We start from the raw sequence: 17,739 nt of genomic DNA on the forward strand, positions 1-17,739 counted from the left end.
CTTCATGCGTCCCAGCAGGATAGGGAGCACTCGCACGTTGCGGAGTCGGGGGCTACAAGACCAGCTGTGCCTTCCCATAGACGGTCCCAGATCTCCTCTGTATAAACGGAATCACTCTCTGGTGTAAATGTATAACGGGTGACCTGCCTCCTGATGTCTGGGCTGTACTAACTGAAATGAAATGGATAGTGTCAAGAGAGCATGATCCATTGCTACGCCCACTGGTCTCACTCCCACTGTGAAATCCTGAATGCAAGGGACAAAGCTCGGCTTTGTCATAACATAGTCCACTGTACTGGCTCCATGTCTATGTGGAAAGCATGTGAAACCGGCTGCTCTAGGAAATCGCTGTAAGCCATTAAGTATGGCTAACCCATGTGTAGTCGTCATCTCCATGAGGTATCTCCCATACTCCGTCTGCTCTCTGTCATGTGAGCGTCTGTCAAGCCCCAACGCACCCACATCCAGCTTTCTAAGCATCTCATCTGAAGTGTCGAAGAAAACTGTCAAAGAGTTGCCCATTCGGGCATCCTCTAGGAGAATGATATCGCTATCCCTAGAAAACTCCCATATGTCATCGTCTAGTATAGAGAAAGGCGACTGCCCTCTGGATGCAGCATATACTTACGTATTGGGAGGAAAGTAACATATGGAAATGTATAGAAATCGACCTGTGTCAGCTCTCAGTCTCACCCACATGTATCTAGCACGTTCATCTCTCCGTACAATACGTAGTAGTGGCTGTAGCTCCTCTCTAAATAGCACTGCTACTCCTCGTGAACCTCTATTCCCATGCTCAAATCTTGTAGCTGTCCTGTGGACTGTCTCCCATCTATATCCCACCACATGTGGCATCACCTGTCCAGGGGCCTGGTGAGTCTTTGAGAAGAATACAATGTCCTGTCTTTGAAACTATCCTCAAATGGACCAACATCCAACCTCATAGACCCGTTACAATTCCAAGTAGCAATCTTGAGTGTGGTCCCATAGGTCTCGCACCGTCATGCAACGCGCCGCTCTACAATCACCACCCGACCATCTCTGTAGAAGGCTATCTTTCCCTTCTCCCTTGCCGTTGTAATCTTTGGCATTACCTCTCTCATATGTGAGAGCTATGAAAGAGTAAGGTCATCTCCGAGGAAAATACTTGTCTTCTTGGGAGTAGACCTCTTCCTCAAGAATTCCTTCTTCTCTTCCAAGGAGCGGAAGCGTAGTATGAGAGCTCTCTCCTTTGAAGGCTCTCCCAGGCCATCACTTTTCTTGCCTACTCTCCATGCCTTTGTGTGCAAAGGCTTCTCCATCCCCATCATGGATCTGAGGCTTGTGACCTCTTTCTCCACATTGTTTATGTCCTTTAGGTTGGTCACTCTCACATGTAGAGCTTGCATCCGCCTTCGTCTTTGAGGGTCATGTTGATAAGCGTCGGTGTACAAGGAGCTTCCTTACCTTTCCCTTTCTTGGCAACCTTAATCCATTTTTCGGCCTCGTCCGCCTTCTTCCATGTCTTTGTTATCATATCCGCCCATGAAGACGTCTTCGCCACATTCAGTAGCTCTTCCTCTTTGATGAGAGAGAGAGAGAGAGAGAGAGAGAGAGAGAGAGAGAGAGAGAGAGAGAGAGAGAGAGAGAGAGAGAGAGAGAGAGAGAGAGAGAGAGAGAGAGAGAGAGAGAGAGAGAGAGAAATGAAATGAAATGAAATGTTATATTAACGTCTTCAAAAGGCCAAAATGACCTATGAGACCAATCAGTTACAAAATAGTGAATCTAATACCATGTCTGGGTACAAAAGAACTAGAAGTGGACCAAAATACTACTACTACTACTACAATCTAAAACTACGTGGGTGTAGCAGCTGATACAATAGAGAGAGAGAGAGATCCAGCTCTTATGCTTACCCCGACTGGTTATCGGCGAGGGACTTTGGCTATGTTACCACAGATTGCTTGGCAGGGGGATCCTCAGACACGTGATGAAATCTTCTCAGTCATCACTAGCATTGCACTATGGAATGTTTGGAGAGCTCGTTGTCTTCACATTCTCAGTGCGGCTCCACAGCTCCTACCGGATATCCTCACTGCCATTTGGCTGGACATCATTCACACCCTCATTTGGCAGTGGGATTCTTCCTCAGGTACATCTAGAGCAGCCGAGGCTCGTCGATTTGACTTTCTTCGGCGTTGGGCCCGATCTCCACTCTTCTTCACACTTACAGGTGGACATATTACATGGCATTATGCACCTCCTCAGTGGTTTCTCCTCCACTCATCATACAGACCACCATGACATTGTTCTAGTCGAGTTGTCACTATAGTGGCTCTCAAACTTACATTCAGCTTGTACACCCCACGTGATAGGCTATTTTGGCATCCGCTGGGGATTATATTGTACTCAGTAATATACAGCCCTGATTTTTCCAAAAAAAAAAAAAAAAGGAGAGAGAGAGAGAGAGAGAGAGAGAGAGAGAGAGAGAGGAAATGAAATGAAATGTAATATGAACGTCTTCAAAAGGCCAAAATGACCTATGAGACCAAAAGGTTACATGTGGTGAATCTAATACCAGGTCTGGGTACAAAAATGTACAAAGAATTGAAAAAAAAATAGTGGGTAGGGGGGTGGGGTGAAAGTTGATACAAGGGGAATATTAAGGGTGAGCTGATACAATGGAGCTCTCTGACAGTCGAGGCGTCATATACATATACATCAATATCCAAAAGGCTATAGAGATTCAATGTCCTCCCAAGTAGGCACTCCGTCGGGACGGCTCCTATGTCGTGCCGGTATGGTATGGATCCTCTGTCTCAGTCTGCGTCGATGTCGAGAGGGCCCCCTCATCCGTGGGCGACGGGACCGCCCCAACTCTATCGCCCGATCAAGCAGTATGCCTCTGGTGCCTCTGGTGTTGTTATGTTGTTGGCGTTGCTCGGACTCCTCTGTCTGTGACTGAAAGAAATCTGTAATCTTCCGCTGTTGCTGGATCTCTCTCATTGTGCCCCTCTTCAAGAGATCCTCTGTTTGTTTGTGAATCTCCAGTAAGTATAATCCGAGGCATCTGTGATCCTGGTATCTCATGACTCTAGAAAGTGGTCCAAAACCCTCTCTGAATAGACAGTGAAAGCAGCCTCGTATCTCATAGTATACTGGGCAGTGACATATGTAATGTAGCTCTGTCTGTGGCTCTATCTGGCACACCTGACAAATCCTTGACTCAGCAGGTACTCCTCTAAATCTGCCTGTCTCGATCTCTAGCTGATGTGAGGATGTGCGTATCTGACCAATAGCACATCGTATTCCGTGGGATAGATGAGTGTCCATGTATCCTGGTCTGATCACAAACCATCCTCCGTGAGTTGGAGAAGATGCTCTCTATCGAAAGTCATCTTCGTACCTAGCTCATGTGTAGGTTGTATCCATGTCCTCTTTGTATCCAGCTGAATCAAGTCCTTTCTGATGAGCCTGGTAATCTCTACCCTAGTGAGGGAGATGGAGGGTGCATCCAGAGAGTACTGAAATGGGGGTAGCCGATCCATACTAAAGCCATGTAACTGAAACCAAGATGCTATCTCTGCATACCAACATGATCTATCTCCCTGCAATGCCAGCTGTGGTGAAGACTCTAGTGCTATTGCGAAGACTCTAGTGCTAATCGAGCATATCTGTCTCTAGGGAGAGCCCAAGTGCTATGCATAAATGAAACTGATCGAGTGAGTGCCTCCACTATCAATGGAGGAGCAGCGAGCTCCGCCCTAACAATGTCATGTTGTACTGAGGCCTTGGCCCTAATCATCTGAGAAATCATAGACACCAAGGGCTTCTCCATACATCTCCATCCATCAGTACTGCCAGCTCTGCTATGATGATCAACTGAGGGGCCCCATATCTCCACTCGAGAGAGAGAAAGCTTTCCAGTAGTTACTTCAATTGGATGCTTACCAAACTGACAAGCGAAGGGGATCAATTATTTTGGGAGAGATTTTCCGTATCTATTTGAAATACAAATATTTAGGCAAGTCCCTAAAAGGAGACTACGATCAATAAGTGGGTGTTCTCGGGTGTTCTCATGAGAGGTTCATAATTCTAAGAATGTGGGTGCAGAAGGAAGAGATTCGTACATTGTAGCATTTTATAGCTTTCTTAAAAATCTTTGAGGTTAAGTTTACACTATTTGACTTTGTTATTTTGTGGTAATTGATCAGTCAGGAGAATTTTACAATCTAGAATTGGTTACGAGTCATTACTTAATTTAGTGGTTTGCTCCATCTTACTTTATTGCTGCTGTGGTTGAAGGAATTACAGGTTTATTGTTGAAGAACAAGTTTTTAACTCTCTTATTTGTTATTGCTTATCTTTCATAAGTTGGTTTGTGTTGTAAATTTATCGAAATGACTTGCATATCCATTGCATGGTATACTCTTTTAAACATACGAGTTGCTGATCTTTTGAGCAGGTTGCAATGGCTATGGCTGCTAAAGCAAAGTTATTGTTACGTGAGTTGAAAGAGGCAAAAGCAGATCTAGCTGCAGCAAGGGATCGCTGTGTGCAATTAGAGGAAGAAAACCGGATTATTCGAGCTAGCATTAATAATGGCTTGAAGCCTGATGAAGAAGATTTGGTATAGGTTCCTGTTTTTGGTATATATGTTGTGTGTGTGTGTGTGTTTCGTTTTGGCGGGGGGGGGGGGGGGGGGGGGGGGGGGGGGGGGATAGTGCATATGAAATTCTTAGCCTCTCTATAGTTGATGTATCCGTTGTCTTCATTTTACTTAATGCTACTCTGTGATGGTCATCACACAAATTATGTGCTGCCCTTGTCGCAGGGAGATTGCATTTTTGCGTCCGATGATGGATCTTCAACTTGCAGGTCCTTCTAACTTCTAGTAGAGTATCTGGTGATGAAGGCTTTTTGGCTGATGTCGGGTCCAGGGCAATTTGCTTATGATGACTACCATTTTAAGCCCACAGCTGATTAAGCCTTATCAAAGACCAAGGACAATATGATGTTAAAATCCTCCACGTAAATTTTCCTAGGATCATCACTCTTGGAAGTGAATGTGCAATTCCGAGTGGTTACTTTGCTGAAGCTGTATCCAGCAGCTTCATGCCATTCCTGAATTGATATGCGTTATGGTCTTTCAAGATGCCCATTCGGCTTGCAGTTCCATTTTAGGTGCTAGAAAATGTTTTTGAGTTTTTCATAATTAAGGAAAAAGAAATTGAAATTTTAGATGTGTACGTCTTTAGACATAGACCACATTTCTCTTGGATATCACTAATAGTTTGTTATTAAAGCTTAGGCTTTGAGTTTGGAGGAAGCCCTGGGAGCCATATTTTCTACCATTCGGGGTGTACGACATTGCACAAAGCCAAATAATGTAAAGACCAAAATTATAGTTACTCAATAGCACCGGTGCATTACAAATGTGTAACCCTGTTGTCCCTTATACAAAAAGTTAGATATAAATACATGGTCTTATATACTTGTGGCTTACCGTGTGCCGCTCACTTTACATGGGGCACTTATACTTGTGGCTTTTACCGTGTGCTGCTTACTTTACCAGGAGTCACAAATGGTGGGGAGACTTGGGACCAATAAATGAATACATACATGCTAAGTGCGCATAGTTTTGGTATCACCTCCAGTTGGTTCTGGAGAAAAAAGTCTTTTATCTTACTTGGTCTGAAGGCCAATTTTCAATGGACATGGCATGCCTTTATGGCTCCTCCTGGAACAGGGAGGCCCACACCAACCACATGGTTGCTCATGCTTCTGAACAATGGGCTGACAATAAATTGAGGATTCTGAAACTGGTTGGGTTTGAGACTTTTCTAAGGGCGGATTCGCACGGATGGGGCAGAAGAAGCAATTTCTCAACTCTGCTGAAACCGTTGTTGAGAATTGAGAGCAGGGTTTGCTGACGCATGTAGGTTGGGGTTCAACCCTGGCCGTGCGGACGTGCTCTAAGTTCTAAAGGAGTTGCTTGGCACTACTCAATTCATGAAGCAAGGAGTAATTTATTGTGGCGACTCTTCTCACAAAGAGGGACTGCATAGTTTTACAAGCAAATGAACAGGGAGGTGGGGCCTGATTCCCATTCCCGAAATTTCCCATCCTGACATAGTTACTAGGGCAAAAATTTATTTGAAGAGAGCAACCGGCCAGCACCATGTGCCAAGCGGGAAGATGCTAAATTCAGATAGCCTGTGCACATGCAGGGCACAGGTGACTTCTTCCGACGCAAAAGTGCACAAAGCCCACCACAGGCCCACCAGAGCCCCACCACACCCCTGCACTAAGCTACCGTTGCTCTCACCAGCACCACCATAACGTTAAACTAGAAGCCCGGTGGAGAGCCGTTTTGGTGGAGGAAAGAAGCCGTATTGGTTGTCACACGGGACAGCGCAACAGATGGCGTTGACTTGCAGCTTGAAGATGGCTGGACTTGCGGCATGTGTGCAGACTCCCGGTGGGTGGTGCTCGTCCACCCTCAATCGGCCAGCCACCGGCACAGACGCATGTGCGCACAGTAAGGTTCAAGCAGAACCCCAAATATAACTTTACACGTGAAACTGTAGATGATGCAGGAGAGGCTGAGTTCTTCTCAGAGTGTTGGCTACCCTGAAGACTTACAACTGGCACCCTGGTGGCTAGTTTATACTCAAAAGCAATAAAAAATACAACTTGGATAAAAAGAAACTTAAATTAACAAGGCGTCTGGAGACAGACGTTGGCACTTTTTTTCACTCCAACTGGAGAGAGAGAGAGAGAGAGAGAGAGAGAGAGAGAGAGAGAGAGAGAGAGAGAAGGAAAAGAAGAAAGAAATGAAATGAAATGAAATGTTATATTAACGTCTTCAAAAGGCCAAAATGACCTATGAGACCAATCAGTTACAAAATAGTGAATCTAATACCATGTCTGGGTACAAAAGAACTAGAAAAGAACTAGAAGTGGAACAAAATACTACTACTACTACTACAATCTAAAACTACGTGGGTGTAGTAGCTGATACAATAGGTACCCGGTAAACTGGATGTAACAGTGTGTGAAACAAAGATGGAAGAAATGGTGAGGATCCATCCTCATCTGCATTCTGGATGTCGAGAGAGTATGGCTCGAATCTTCTGTTGTAGTCTCCGTCGATGCTGTGTAGCTCCTCTCCTCAGTCGCGGTCGTCTGTATCTCTGTAGCTCCAATGCTCGGTCGATGAGAGTGCCAATAGTGGTCGAATGAGTGTGGGACGAGCTCTGCAGTGGTGGCTGCTCCTCTGGCTGTCCCATATCTAGTGAAAAGAAATCTGTAATGTGTCTCTGGGACTGCCTCTCTCTAGCTCTCCCCAGTAAAGTGTCTCTATACCTGTGTAACTCAAGTAGATATAGTCCAAGACATCTCTGATCCTCATAACTCATGACCCTAGATAGAGGACCAAAACCCTCTCTGAATAAGCAGTGGAAACGCCCCCGTATCTCATAGAACACTGTGCAATGACATATGTAGTGCAACTCTGTCTCTGGCTCTCTCTGGCATAATCGGCATATCCTGCTGTCTGCTGGTATCCCTCTGAATCTACCAGTCTCAATCTCGAGCTGATGTGAGGATGTGCGTATCTGACCAATGGCACAACGCAAACCATGAGACATATGTGTGTCCATGTAGCTGGGTCGAATCACAAACCCATCTCCTGTGAGGTGGAGAAGATGCTCTCTATAGAAAGCCATCTTCGTGCTCAACTCCTGAGGCGGCTCTATCCATGTCCTCCTGGTGTCGAGCTGGATCAGGTCCTGACGAATGAGTCTAGTGATCTCCACCCGTGTAAGAGACAACGAGGGTGCCTGAAGAGAATACTGGAAAGGGGGCAACCTGTCCATGGTGAAGCCATGCGTCTGAAACCATGAAGTCATCTGTGCATACCAGCATGAAGTGTCCCCCTGTAGAGCTAACTGTCTGGAAGACTCAAGGGCCAGTCTAGCATATCTGTCTCTAGTAGTATCCCATAGGCTGTGCACAAAGGACACTGATCTGGTAAGCGCCTCAATCTCCATGGGGGGGGCAGCTAGCTCTGCTCGAATGATCGCGTGAGGTACGGAGGCCTTGGCTCTAATCAATCGGGAGATCATAGATACCAAGGGCCTCTCCATACGTCTCCAACCATCGTGGCCTACAGAAGGTCCCCATACCTGTACCCCATACATCATAGCTGAGGCTACTAAAGTATCAAAGAGCCATAACTTTGTCCGAGGTTCCTGGAACTGAACCTGCGAACACATCCTCTCCAAGCCTCCCAAGGCCGCATAAGCTCTGGTCAGTCTAGTCTCTGCTGCTCTCCCCAAAGAAAACCTCGGCCCAGTGAAGACTATCCCAAGGTAAGTGTATGCCTCGGCCCAGTGAAGACTATCCCAAGAGAGAGACTATAGATTATAGAGGAGAAAAATAAAACATACCTTCCAAACATTGGAAGGGTGCTCCGTTTACACAGGCTGAAATTCCCTCGTATTTACACTCCCTTTCTGCCGAAAGGAAGTGCCAATAAACGACGTGAGGAACGTGCATAGAGAGTCTGCCACATCATCAGCTGTACAGCCTGGAATTTCAGCCGCAATCTACCCTGCATTTTCCCACTGGCCATACGGAGTGCCACATCATCAGTTCTGCCAGCTCTCCTCTCTCTCCAGCTCGTCTGCTCTGAACCATCTGCAGTTTTCTAAGGGTGCGCACATGCACCTTCCTCGCCTGCAGCTGGTCAAAAAGTGCAGCAGGTCCACCTAGAGGCCCACCACGCCCATGCAGAGATCCACCGCCTGCTCACCTGGGGCTATCGGAACTTTAGTAGGTTGGAGAATCCGATGCGAGGCGATGGTGTGCATGCCAACCATTGGATTTTCCTGGTTTTAAGGGGCTGTCTTCCCGCCATCTCCAATCGGAAGGAGGCACAAGCATGTGCGCTTAGTGATGGGCGATGAATGGCCAGTCGCTTCTTGTCTCAAACTGATGACGTGGCACGACCTTTAATAAGTTGTTTTCAACTTATGGACCTTTGCCGAGGGGCCTAAGGACACCTAGGAAATAAATCAAGCAAAGAGCATGTTGACGTGGCTGCTGTACGAACGGCTGCGATTTCCGTTGACTACTATATGGATTGCCGCAAAACGCGCTAGCTACTAATGTGGCCTGACTGTACGGATTTCCGCAATTAGCGCTGATTGTTTTTGGCTGACAACTTTTGGGAGAAGTTGCTTTTGAGTTTCATGCTTTTGGGGCTCTGCTTTTAGCATCCCTTATAATCTTTATAAGTGACCCAAGGGGGCTCACTTCTCAGAGCATTTGAACGCAGAGCCTGAGAGTGAGCACCCGCGGGCAGTCGTACTTTGCTCAAAGGTTAATATAAAAGAAATACCGAAAGGGGCGCTAGTCTTTGGGGCCAATCTCTCTTGGCACGGAAGTACGACGGGCCATGTCGACTGTTAAATTTGTGAAGTGTTTTGAAGTGAATCTCTGCTGTGTCGCGACAGAATCTTGACTTGGGGTGTCCAAGTTTGTTACAATGGTATTAGAGCTCGGCCGATTTCTCTTCTACCGAGAAATCCGATCCCTTTTCTCGTGAAACCTATGGATTCCAAAAAGAATCAATCGACCTCTTCTGCAACTGCTGAGGCGGGAGGAGGCAATACTGCAAATTCAAGCGATTTAGTAGAAGACGAGTATGGGCCACCTTGGCCTACACAGTATGAACTTTTGGAGATGCAACGTCGACAATTGGTTGACGAGTGCACAAAGCGGATGCTTCAGTTTGCTAAAGATCCCCAGTTTGCAAATTTTTTGACCCAGCAGTCCATGGCTGAAGTGCACACTCAGTGGCAGAAAGCCACTGAACCACCAATCAAACCGGCAATCAAGAAACCTCCTACTCCGAAGATATTTACAGAAGAACAACTTCAAGAGGTGGTTTAGACCCAGATCAGTCAACTTTTGGACACGAAGAATCAATCAATTTTTTTTTTTGAAGAAGCGCAAGAAGGCGACTGACTCAATGTAACAAGGAACGGGCGAAATGCAATCCAAACGTTTCGAAACGGCGTTCCGAACGAGTCCCGTTCCCAAAACAGAGTTGCGAACAGAACACCGTTCCGGAACGGGGTGTAATCGGAACAGTGTTTCGAAACGGGGGAGGGAATGCACGGCAGAACGGGCAAAAGTAGGCATTTGGGGCAAAAAAGTAGGCATTTGGGGCTGTTTGGGAGACATGTTTGGAGCAGTTTGAGGGCAAGTTTGGGGTTTTTTAGGAGTTGATTTGGGACTAAGCCGAATGGAGGTAAATCAAGCTTTACTTTATCGACCGTTCCGGCTCCCCCTCCTCCCCATTCTCGTCCTGTTCTCCGGACCCTCCCGTTCTTGTTCTGGGTAACTATGGACTGACTACCCCGGTTACTTGGGCCGTCAATCTTCTTTTGCATCTGCAAGAAAAGCAGAAGAAGCTTGTGCGTTTTGAAGGACTATCCCGTTCTTCTTCCTCTTCTTCTGACAGTTCTTCTAGCTCTTCTGACTCGAGTGAGGAGGACAGAAAGGGTAAGAAGCGAAGCAAAAAGCAAAGCTTTGGAAAGAACAAGAAAATGGCAAAGAAGCTCAGATTCCGACCAGTTTTTGATAGCTCTACAGAGGAGTCATCCTCTGACAGTTCGGACGCTGACGACCACATGTTTTATGCGAAGAAGAAGCACTGTTACAGAGCCAACCAATACGACTTCCTCGAAGATAAGAGCAAGAAGACAAAGGAATTTAAAGAGGGCGGACAGTCAATAAAATTTGAATCCTTTTCTGGATTACGAGATGCTCCGAGGGGCTTTGGCCTTCATCCAACAGTTTGACATAGCCTTCTCTGGTGGGCATTACTCAGAGCACTCCAAGATTAGGAGGGTTGCATCATTTTTAAAAGGAAATGCTCGAACATTGTTAGGGGTATTTAGGGCACGATGACTTTTACATCATGCCTTTGGAAGGGTGTGACGTCCTCCTAGGAATCCCTTGGTATCATAAGAACAACGCCGTGGTCGACTATCGGGCCAAGAAAGCGACTTTGACAAATGAGAAGGGCATAAAAATTGTACTAGATGTATAATTGAAGGGCGAGTCCGTCCCTATTATATCGGCTTCGGCCATTTCAAAATTAATGAAATCCAGTCTTTTTGTTTACTCAATCTATTTGAAAGAATTGAATGATGAACATCGAAAGCACATGTTTGAACTAGACAAAGAACGCCAAGATTTTTTGCACACACATGTTGATTGTTTCTTTGAAGGCTTGCTAGGCGAGTTACCCCCATCTCGTCTTGAGGACCATACTATTGATTTGATTCTTGGAAGCACACCACCGAACCGGCTACCTTACCGTGTTAGCCAAGCCCAGAATGAAGAAATCATGAACCAAGTGAAAGACGACCTTGAAAAGGGTCTCATCCAGTCGAGTACTTCACCCTATTGTTCTCCGGTTTTATTGGTACTAAAGAAAGACGGATCTTGGAGGATGTGCATTGACTATAGAGCTCTCAATAAAATCACTATCAAGAACAGATTTTCGATTCCAAGGATCGATGGTATTCTTGACTGACTACAGGGATCCTCTTGTTTCAGCAGGATTGATTTGAAAAGCGGATATTATCAGATCAGAATTGCTCTAGGAGATGTCTACAAGACAGCCTTTTGGACAAGCTTTGGTTTATACGAATTTTCGGTGATGCCTTTTGGACTTACCAATGCCCCAACGACTTTTAACTGAATGATAGATAGGATTTTCCGAGAGCATCGATCTTTTGTGGGCACTTTCTTTGATGATATTATAGTTTTCTCCAAGGATGAAGCAAAACATCGACACCATCTGCTACAGGTCTTTCAAGCATTGCGTGATCACAGATTAGTTATCAATGCCAAGAAGAGCGAGTTTTTCTTGTTGGAGATATATTTTCTGGGACACATCATCTCAGCAACAAGAGTACAGATGGACCTGGCCAAGATTGAGACTATCCGTGATTGGCCAGACTTGAAGAATGTTCATGAAGTTAGAAGCTTCTTGGGCTTGTGTTCTTACTACCAGTGGTTTATTTGGAAGTTTGTAGAGGTAGCTTCCCCTTTGCACATTTTGACTCAGAAAGGAGTCCCTTTCTCGTGGGGATCGACAGAGGTGAGTGCCTTTCAGAAACTTAAGGAAAAACTGACTACTGGACCAGTGTTGGCTTTGCCAGATTTGCAAAAGCCATTTGAGGTTTATTCTGATGCTTGTGGTTGTAGTCTGGGAGCGGTCTTAATGTAAGAAGGCCATGTGATTGCTTATGAAAGCAGAATGTTTTCAAGGCGAGAGTTGGTAGCATTGATTTATGAGAAAGAGCTATTGGCAGTGATCCATGCTCTATCTCTGAAATCCCTCGTCTTGGCTATTTCCGCGATCCATCATAGAAGTTTCGAGGATGTGGTTGATCAGTACGCCATCGATCCAGATTTTTCCGATGTTATCACTCGGATACAGAATGGGGAGATGGTGTGAGGGTATTCTATACGGGATGGCTACTTGATGAAGAAAACGATGTTGTGTATTACACAGTCGTTGAGGGAAAAGGTTTTGATTGAGTGCCATTGTCCACCTTTTATGGGTCACCGCGGCATTGACACCACCTTGAAAGGTGTCGAGCGTAATTTCTTTTGGCTGAGACTCAAGAAGGATGTGGACGACTTTGTTCGCAGTTGTTTGGTATGCGAGAAGGTCAAGTTTGACAGGCATAAGGCACATGGATTACTACAGCCTTTACCCATTCCCACTTGCCCCTGGGAAAGTATTGCAATGGATTTCATCTTTGATCTCCCGAAGACACAGAGTGGGCACGATGGCATTTGGACTGTCATTGACAGATTTAGCAAGCAGCTCATTTCATTCCAGTGAAGAAAACAGTCAAGTCGGACCATTTAGCGAGACTATTCATTGCACAAATATTTCGATTACATGGCATGCCTGAGACAATAGTCTCCGACAGAGATCCCCAATTCACGAGTTTGTTTTGGAGGGCTATTTGGGAGAACATTAGTACGTGATTGCAGTTCTCGTCATCATTTCACCCGCAGACAGATGGGCAATCTGAAATTGCAAATTCAGTTGTTCCTGGATTTATTGAAGTCTTACATCGCTGATCAGAAGACTCAGTGGGAATTTTTTTTTTGCCTTTGGTGGAATTTGCCTACAACAACACGGTTCACTCTTCGACGGGGAAGACGCCATTTGAGATAATTGAAGGTGCTCCGAAGGTTCCACCCTTTCTCAGCACTAAGGAGAAGATTTTTGAAGCCGACAAGTACACGAGGGACTTGGACATTGCTTTTGCCAAGGTCCCGGGGGCTTTAGAGAAATGTTAAGAACGACATAAGAAGGTAGCAGATCGACATCGACGAGATTTGAAATTAAAGGAAGACGACTGGGTGCTCTTACGTTTTGAGAAGGCACGCCTAAGGAAGTGAAAGGGAAAGGAGCGGCTTTTTTCAAAGGTTAGCATGAGGTATTATGGCCCTTTCCTTTCAACCCAAGCTGCCCGATACTTGGAAGATTCACAATGCATTCCTTGTGAGTCTCTTGAAACCTTTTAAAGGTGAGGTGCCAGATGGGGAGCCTGATGAGCAACTGGAAGTGGAAGAGAGCGAGGAGATACGGGTTCTTGAACGGATTTTGGCACACAAGGAAAGAAAGATGAAAGATAAAGTGATTCGGTGGTTCTTGGTTAAATTCCAGAACTATCCGGCATTAGATGCGAAGTGGATGGAGGAGGAGGACCTAGCAGATACTCCTCAGGTTTTGGACCTTTACCTTGAACATTCGGTTTAGTATAGTCTACTCCGATAGAACCCCGAACTCAGCAATGTTGAATCTGGTGCAGCGGGTTTGCAGAAGAGGGGAGTCACTCTGCTCCTTTGTCAACAAATTAGCTCGATTGAATAAGGTCACTGATGTCCCCTTTGGGTTGGATACTGATGGGCTGACAGTATTCAGCTGGATGACTTTATGAAACGGAATTCCCGAAATTGATATGATTGATTTGTACTCTCTCACTTGATTTGTTTGAGTGCAGGAATTGAAAGAGGAAATGATTGCAGCATTTCGGTCTCATAAATCTCTATAGACATGATTGCAATAAGGATTAGTTAATCGGGCATCAGTGAGGTCCGGAATGGATCTAGATGCGATTACTAAATACGTTGCTGGCAGTCATGGTTTGAGATTTGGAATGAATTTTTCTGTGATTTGTCATGTGATGTCCTGTGATGTGACTGTTGTCTTTGTACAAGTGCTAGATGTGTCGTGTCTAGTGCGTTGATACTTAGAGTTAGTGTATACTGAGACAATTTATGGCCTGTCAATTTTGCAGGCGTAATCGAGGGCGATTACAATTCTTTCAAGAGGGGGGTATGTCACAAACTGGTGATGTGGCATGACCTTTAATAAGTTGTTTTCAACTTATGGACCTTTGCCGAGGGGCCGTAGGACACCTAGGAAATAAAATCAAGCGAAGAGCATGCTGACGTGGTTGCTGTACGGACGACCGCAATTTCCTGATTGCTGTACGGACTGCTTTTGAGTTTTATGCTTTTGGGGCTCTGCTTCTTGTAATCTTTATAAGTGACCCAAGGGGGACTCACTTCTCAGAGCATTTGGACGCAGAGTCTGAGAGCGAGCACCCATGGGCAGTTGTACTTCGCTCAAAGCTTAATATAAAAGAAATACCGAAAGGGGCGCTAGTCTTTGGGGCCAATCTCTCTTGGCAAGGAACTACGCCGGGCCGTGTCGACTGTTAAATTTGTGAAGTGTTTTGAAGTGAATCTCTGTTGTGTCGCGATAGAATCTTGACTTGGGGTGTCCAAGTTTGTTACAGTTTTACTGGCTGTGATTGGCATGTGTGCAGCCTCTCTCTCTTGTTGTCACAAAGAGCCTCTTGTTTGAGCCTTGTGGATGGGAAGAAATCAACTTAGAGAGGGGATCTCTTGGTTCTTAGGGTCTACAACCTATTTGGGGCAGTATCAATTCTGTAACCTGATTCTGGAGTCTCTCAATTCTCAGTTCTTATGGTCTCTTTGAGGAATCTGATTTCCCGAGTAAGTTTAGCGAGACAAATCTCTTGAATCTGAGGGAGTACACCTTCGAGGAATCTCAGTCCCCTTGTCTATTCTTACGGAATGATCTTAGTAGGGTAGAAGCCCCAATATTGGGATGGGGTTCAAATCTAAGACACCCTCAAATCAAATTTAATATGTCATTGTGATACACGCTTTGGAATCATCATGAGGATAGTGTTATGTCCCGCTCACAGGAGAGGGGATCTAGCCCGGATGTCGTCGAGATGGGCGTCCAGTGTCCGGGTGGACGTAGTGCGAACACGGCCAGTGTGGCCGGCCATTATTATAAAAGGGAGGCCAAGGCCTCATTTGCAGTTATCGACCCCCACTGGCAGAGTGCCAGTGGTTAGCCCGCGAGGCTAGGAGTGCGCGAGGTCACCTCGAGGAGGTGAGGCCGGGTGGTATGGGACGCCCGGTCTTACAGGTGCACGCCTACGTCCTCGGACGTTGGCCCCAATGCGGGGGAGCTGCCGGATGGTGGCTATGGTCGGGTGGTTCGTCCGACGCTTGTCTGTAGGCGGTCTGTGTAGCCAGGAGATCCTCTCTCCGCGTTCGTTTCATGGTATCAGAGCCGGCTTGGCTGCATGAAGGACCGTGTGCACACCTACGGGCTGGTTCGAGTCGGATAATCACTGTTTTATGTAATTTTTGATAATATAATTGTTTAATCAATTATTTTCTTCTCAGTTTGCAGGTGAAGTTTAATGTGCTTTTTGCTGATTTTTCATAAAAATTCAGCCTTCGATGAAAATCAGTCACTTATTCATTAGTTTGCTGATTCTGGACTGAATATTCAGCTTACTGTAATTTTCTTTCTTCATCTCTCTATAACCTCCTCTCTGTGCGAAGCACACAAAGAGAGAGAGAGAGAGAGAGAGAGAGAGAGAGAGAGAGAGAACTACCTCTCTGTGTGAGCGAGCCTTGAGTCTGCAGAAGATGACGAGGAACTTGCGTTGCTGATTCCTCTTATGTCTCTGTATTTTCCAACGTGGACAAACACATTGCGCTGGCATTTGAGTTGGGCTGCGCATGTGTGTTGGGCACGGAGGGGCACACGCACCCACGTTGGGCACACGAGGATGGATTCTTTTACCCCTGCAAGCCACGTGGCAGCCCTCTCCCTTCGATATGCTTCAGCGCCAGCGTTTGCTTTTTTTTAACGCCAGGCTTGATTTATTTCTTCTTATGTTTAGTGACCCTTTTTAAGTATGGTCAAGACACTTCAATTTTTTTAAGTTAAGTGCGAACCTTGCATATTATTAATAAGTCACTTACAGAGACTTAAAAGTCTGCAGAGATCTCTCTTTTGACTCCTCTGTTCGTCACCCGAGCTCTCCCTCTCTCACCTGCTCGCGCTCCCGCGCTTCCACCATCACCTGCTCGCCTTCAGACGCTCACGTCGACGCGTGGAGCTCTTCGAACTTCAACTTTTCGCGATCGAAAAGTGCAGAAAAGGCCCGGTTTCGCGTGAAATTTCCAGTTTTTCACGCACTTTGCCATGGATTCCTCCAGCTCAGACGTGTAGCGTGACGACGCGCCAAGTAATATCCAAATTCCATTCACGCATGCTCTCTATACATGGTTTACAAGTACTTTCCAGAGTTTCGACCAGCGTGTTACCGCTCTAGAAAATGCGAACGTTCAGACGAACCTTCGCTTGGCCTCTCTCGAAGGGGTTGTGCAAGGGCTCAGTTCTCGACTCTCTACTCTCAAAAATATGGCTCAATCGACGACTGCGCGTATTTTCGAGGGCGAAACCCATCTCCAGCAATTGCGGATGCATATTGTTGCTTTTGGACGTTCACAGGGTGGTCCGACTGCCACGATTCCATACAAAACTATAAATTTCTCAGGGGAAGAGGAGTGTATGGAACTGGCCGTATATAATTGGCTGCACCAGTGGACCACATACTTTGATCTCCATGGAGAGCATGATGAACGGAGGATTCAGACGATTCCTCTCTATCTGCGCAGTAAGGCGCTTACCTGGTGGCACAACATGACAGAGAAGCCTACGACGTGGGCTGACTTTTGTGTGAAATTCAAGAGGGATTTCGCCAAAATGGATCCTTTGATAGCCTATGCTGAACTGTAGAGTCTTTCGATGAAAACTCTGCCTTTTGATAAGTATACGACGGCTTTCAAGGAGGCGCTCACCTTCTGCAAGGTGGATTCTACGCACGCGGTGTACATGTACCTGCTGGGATTACATGAGGATTACCGTTGGGCCTTAATCAAGGACAAAGCCCCGACTGGTGTCGAGGATGCAGTGGCAAAGGCTAGGACGTTCCATTTGATAAATGGAGCGAACTATGAGAAGAAAAGAACTGCAGACCATCAATCCGGTGAGGGCGCTTCGAGGAAGCGACCCCGATTCCATCATAAGTCCAAATCACCGCCAAGATCTTCTCGGGAGAAGAAGAAAGCCAAAAATGCTTCAGTTGCTGATGCAGTGAAGAAGGGAGCTTACTTCGGATGTGGCCTGACGGGTCACCAAATCAAGGATTGCCCCAAGAAGAAGACAAAGAAACCGCAAGGTCGTCCTTCGGTTCAGATTCACGAGATCTCAGGTAACTCTGATGTTGTTCAAGTTGAAATCCATTATTT

General features: G+C 46.0%; 1 protein-coding gene across 3 annotated transcripts in view; it reads left to right on the top strand.

The window, feature by feature from the left end:
• LOC147465994 (uncharacterized) overlaps positions 1-17,739 on the top strand; it is a 67,029-nt gene that overhangs the window by 34,040 nt on the left and 15,250 nt on the right. For 2 of the 3 annotated variants that reach the window (XM_086523176.1, XM_086523168.1), the window contains exon 5: positions 4,445-4,609. In XM_086523176.1, coding sequence (XP_086379302.1) covers positions 4,445-4,609 — 165 coding nt within the window. Of the gene's footprint in view, positions 1-4,444; positions 4,610-4,813; positions 4,858-17,739 lie in introns of all 3 variants that reach the window. The other variant, XM_086523183.1, reaches the window with a different exon arrangement.

This window comes from Adiantum capillus-veneris, chromosome 1 (assembly GCF_014529385.1).
Source record: "Adiantum capillus-veneris isolate H3 chromosome 1, ASM1452938v2, whole genome shotgun sequence".
Taxonomy (NCBI): domain Eukaryota; kingdom Viridiplantae; phylum Streptophyta; class Polypodiopsida; order Polypodiales; family Pteridaceae; genus Adiantum; species Adiantum capillus-veneris.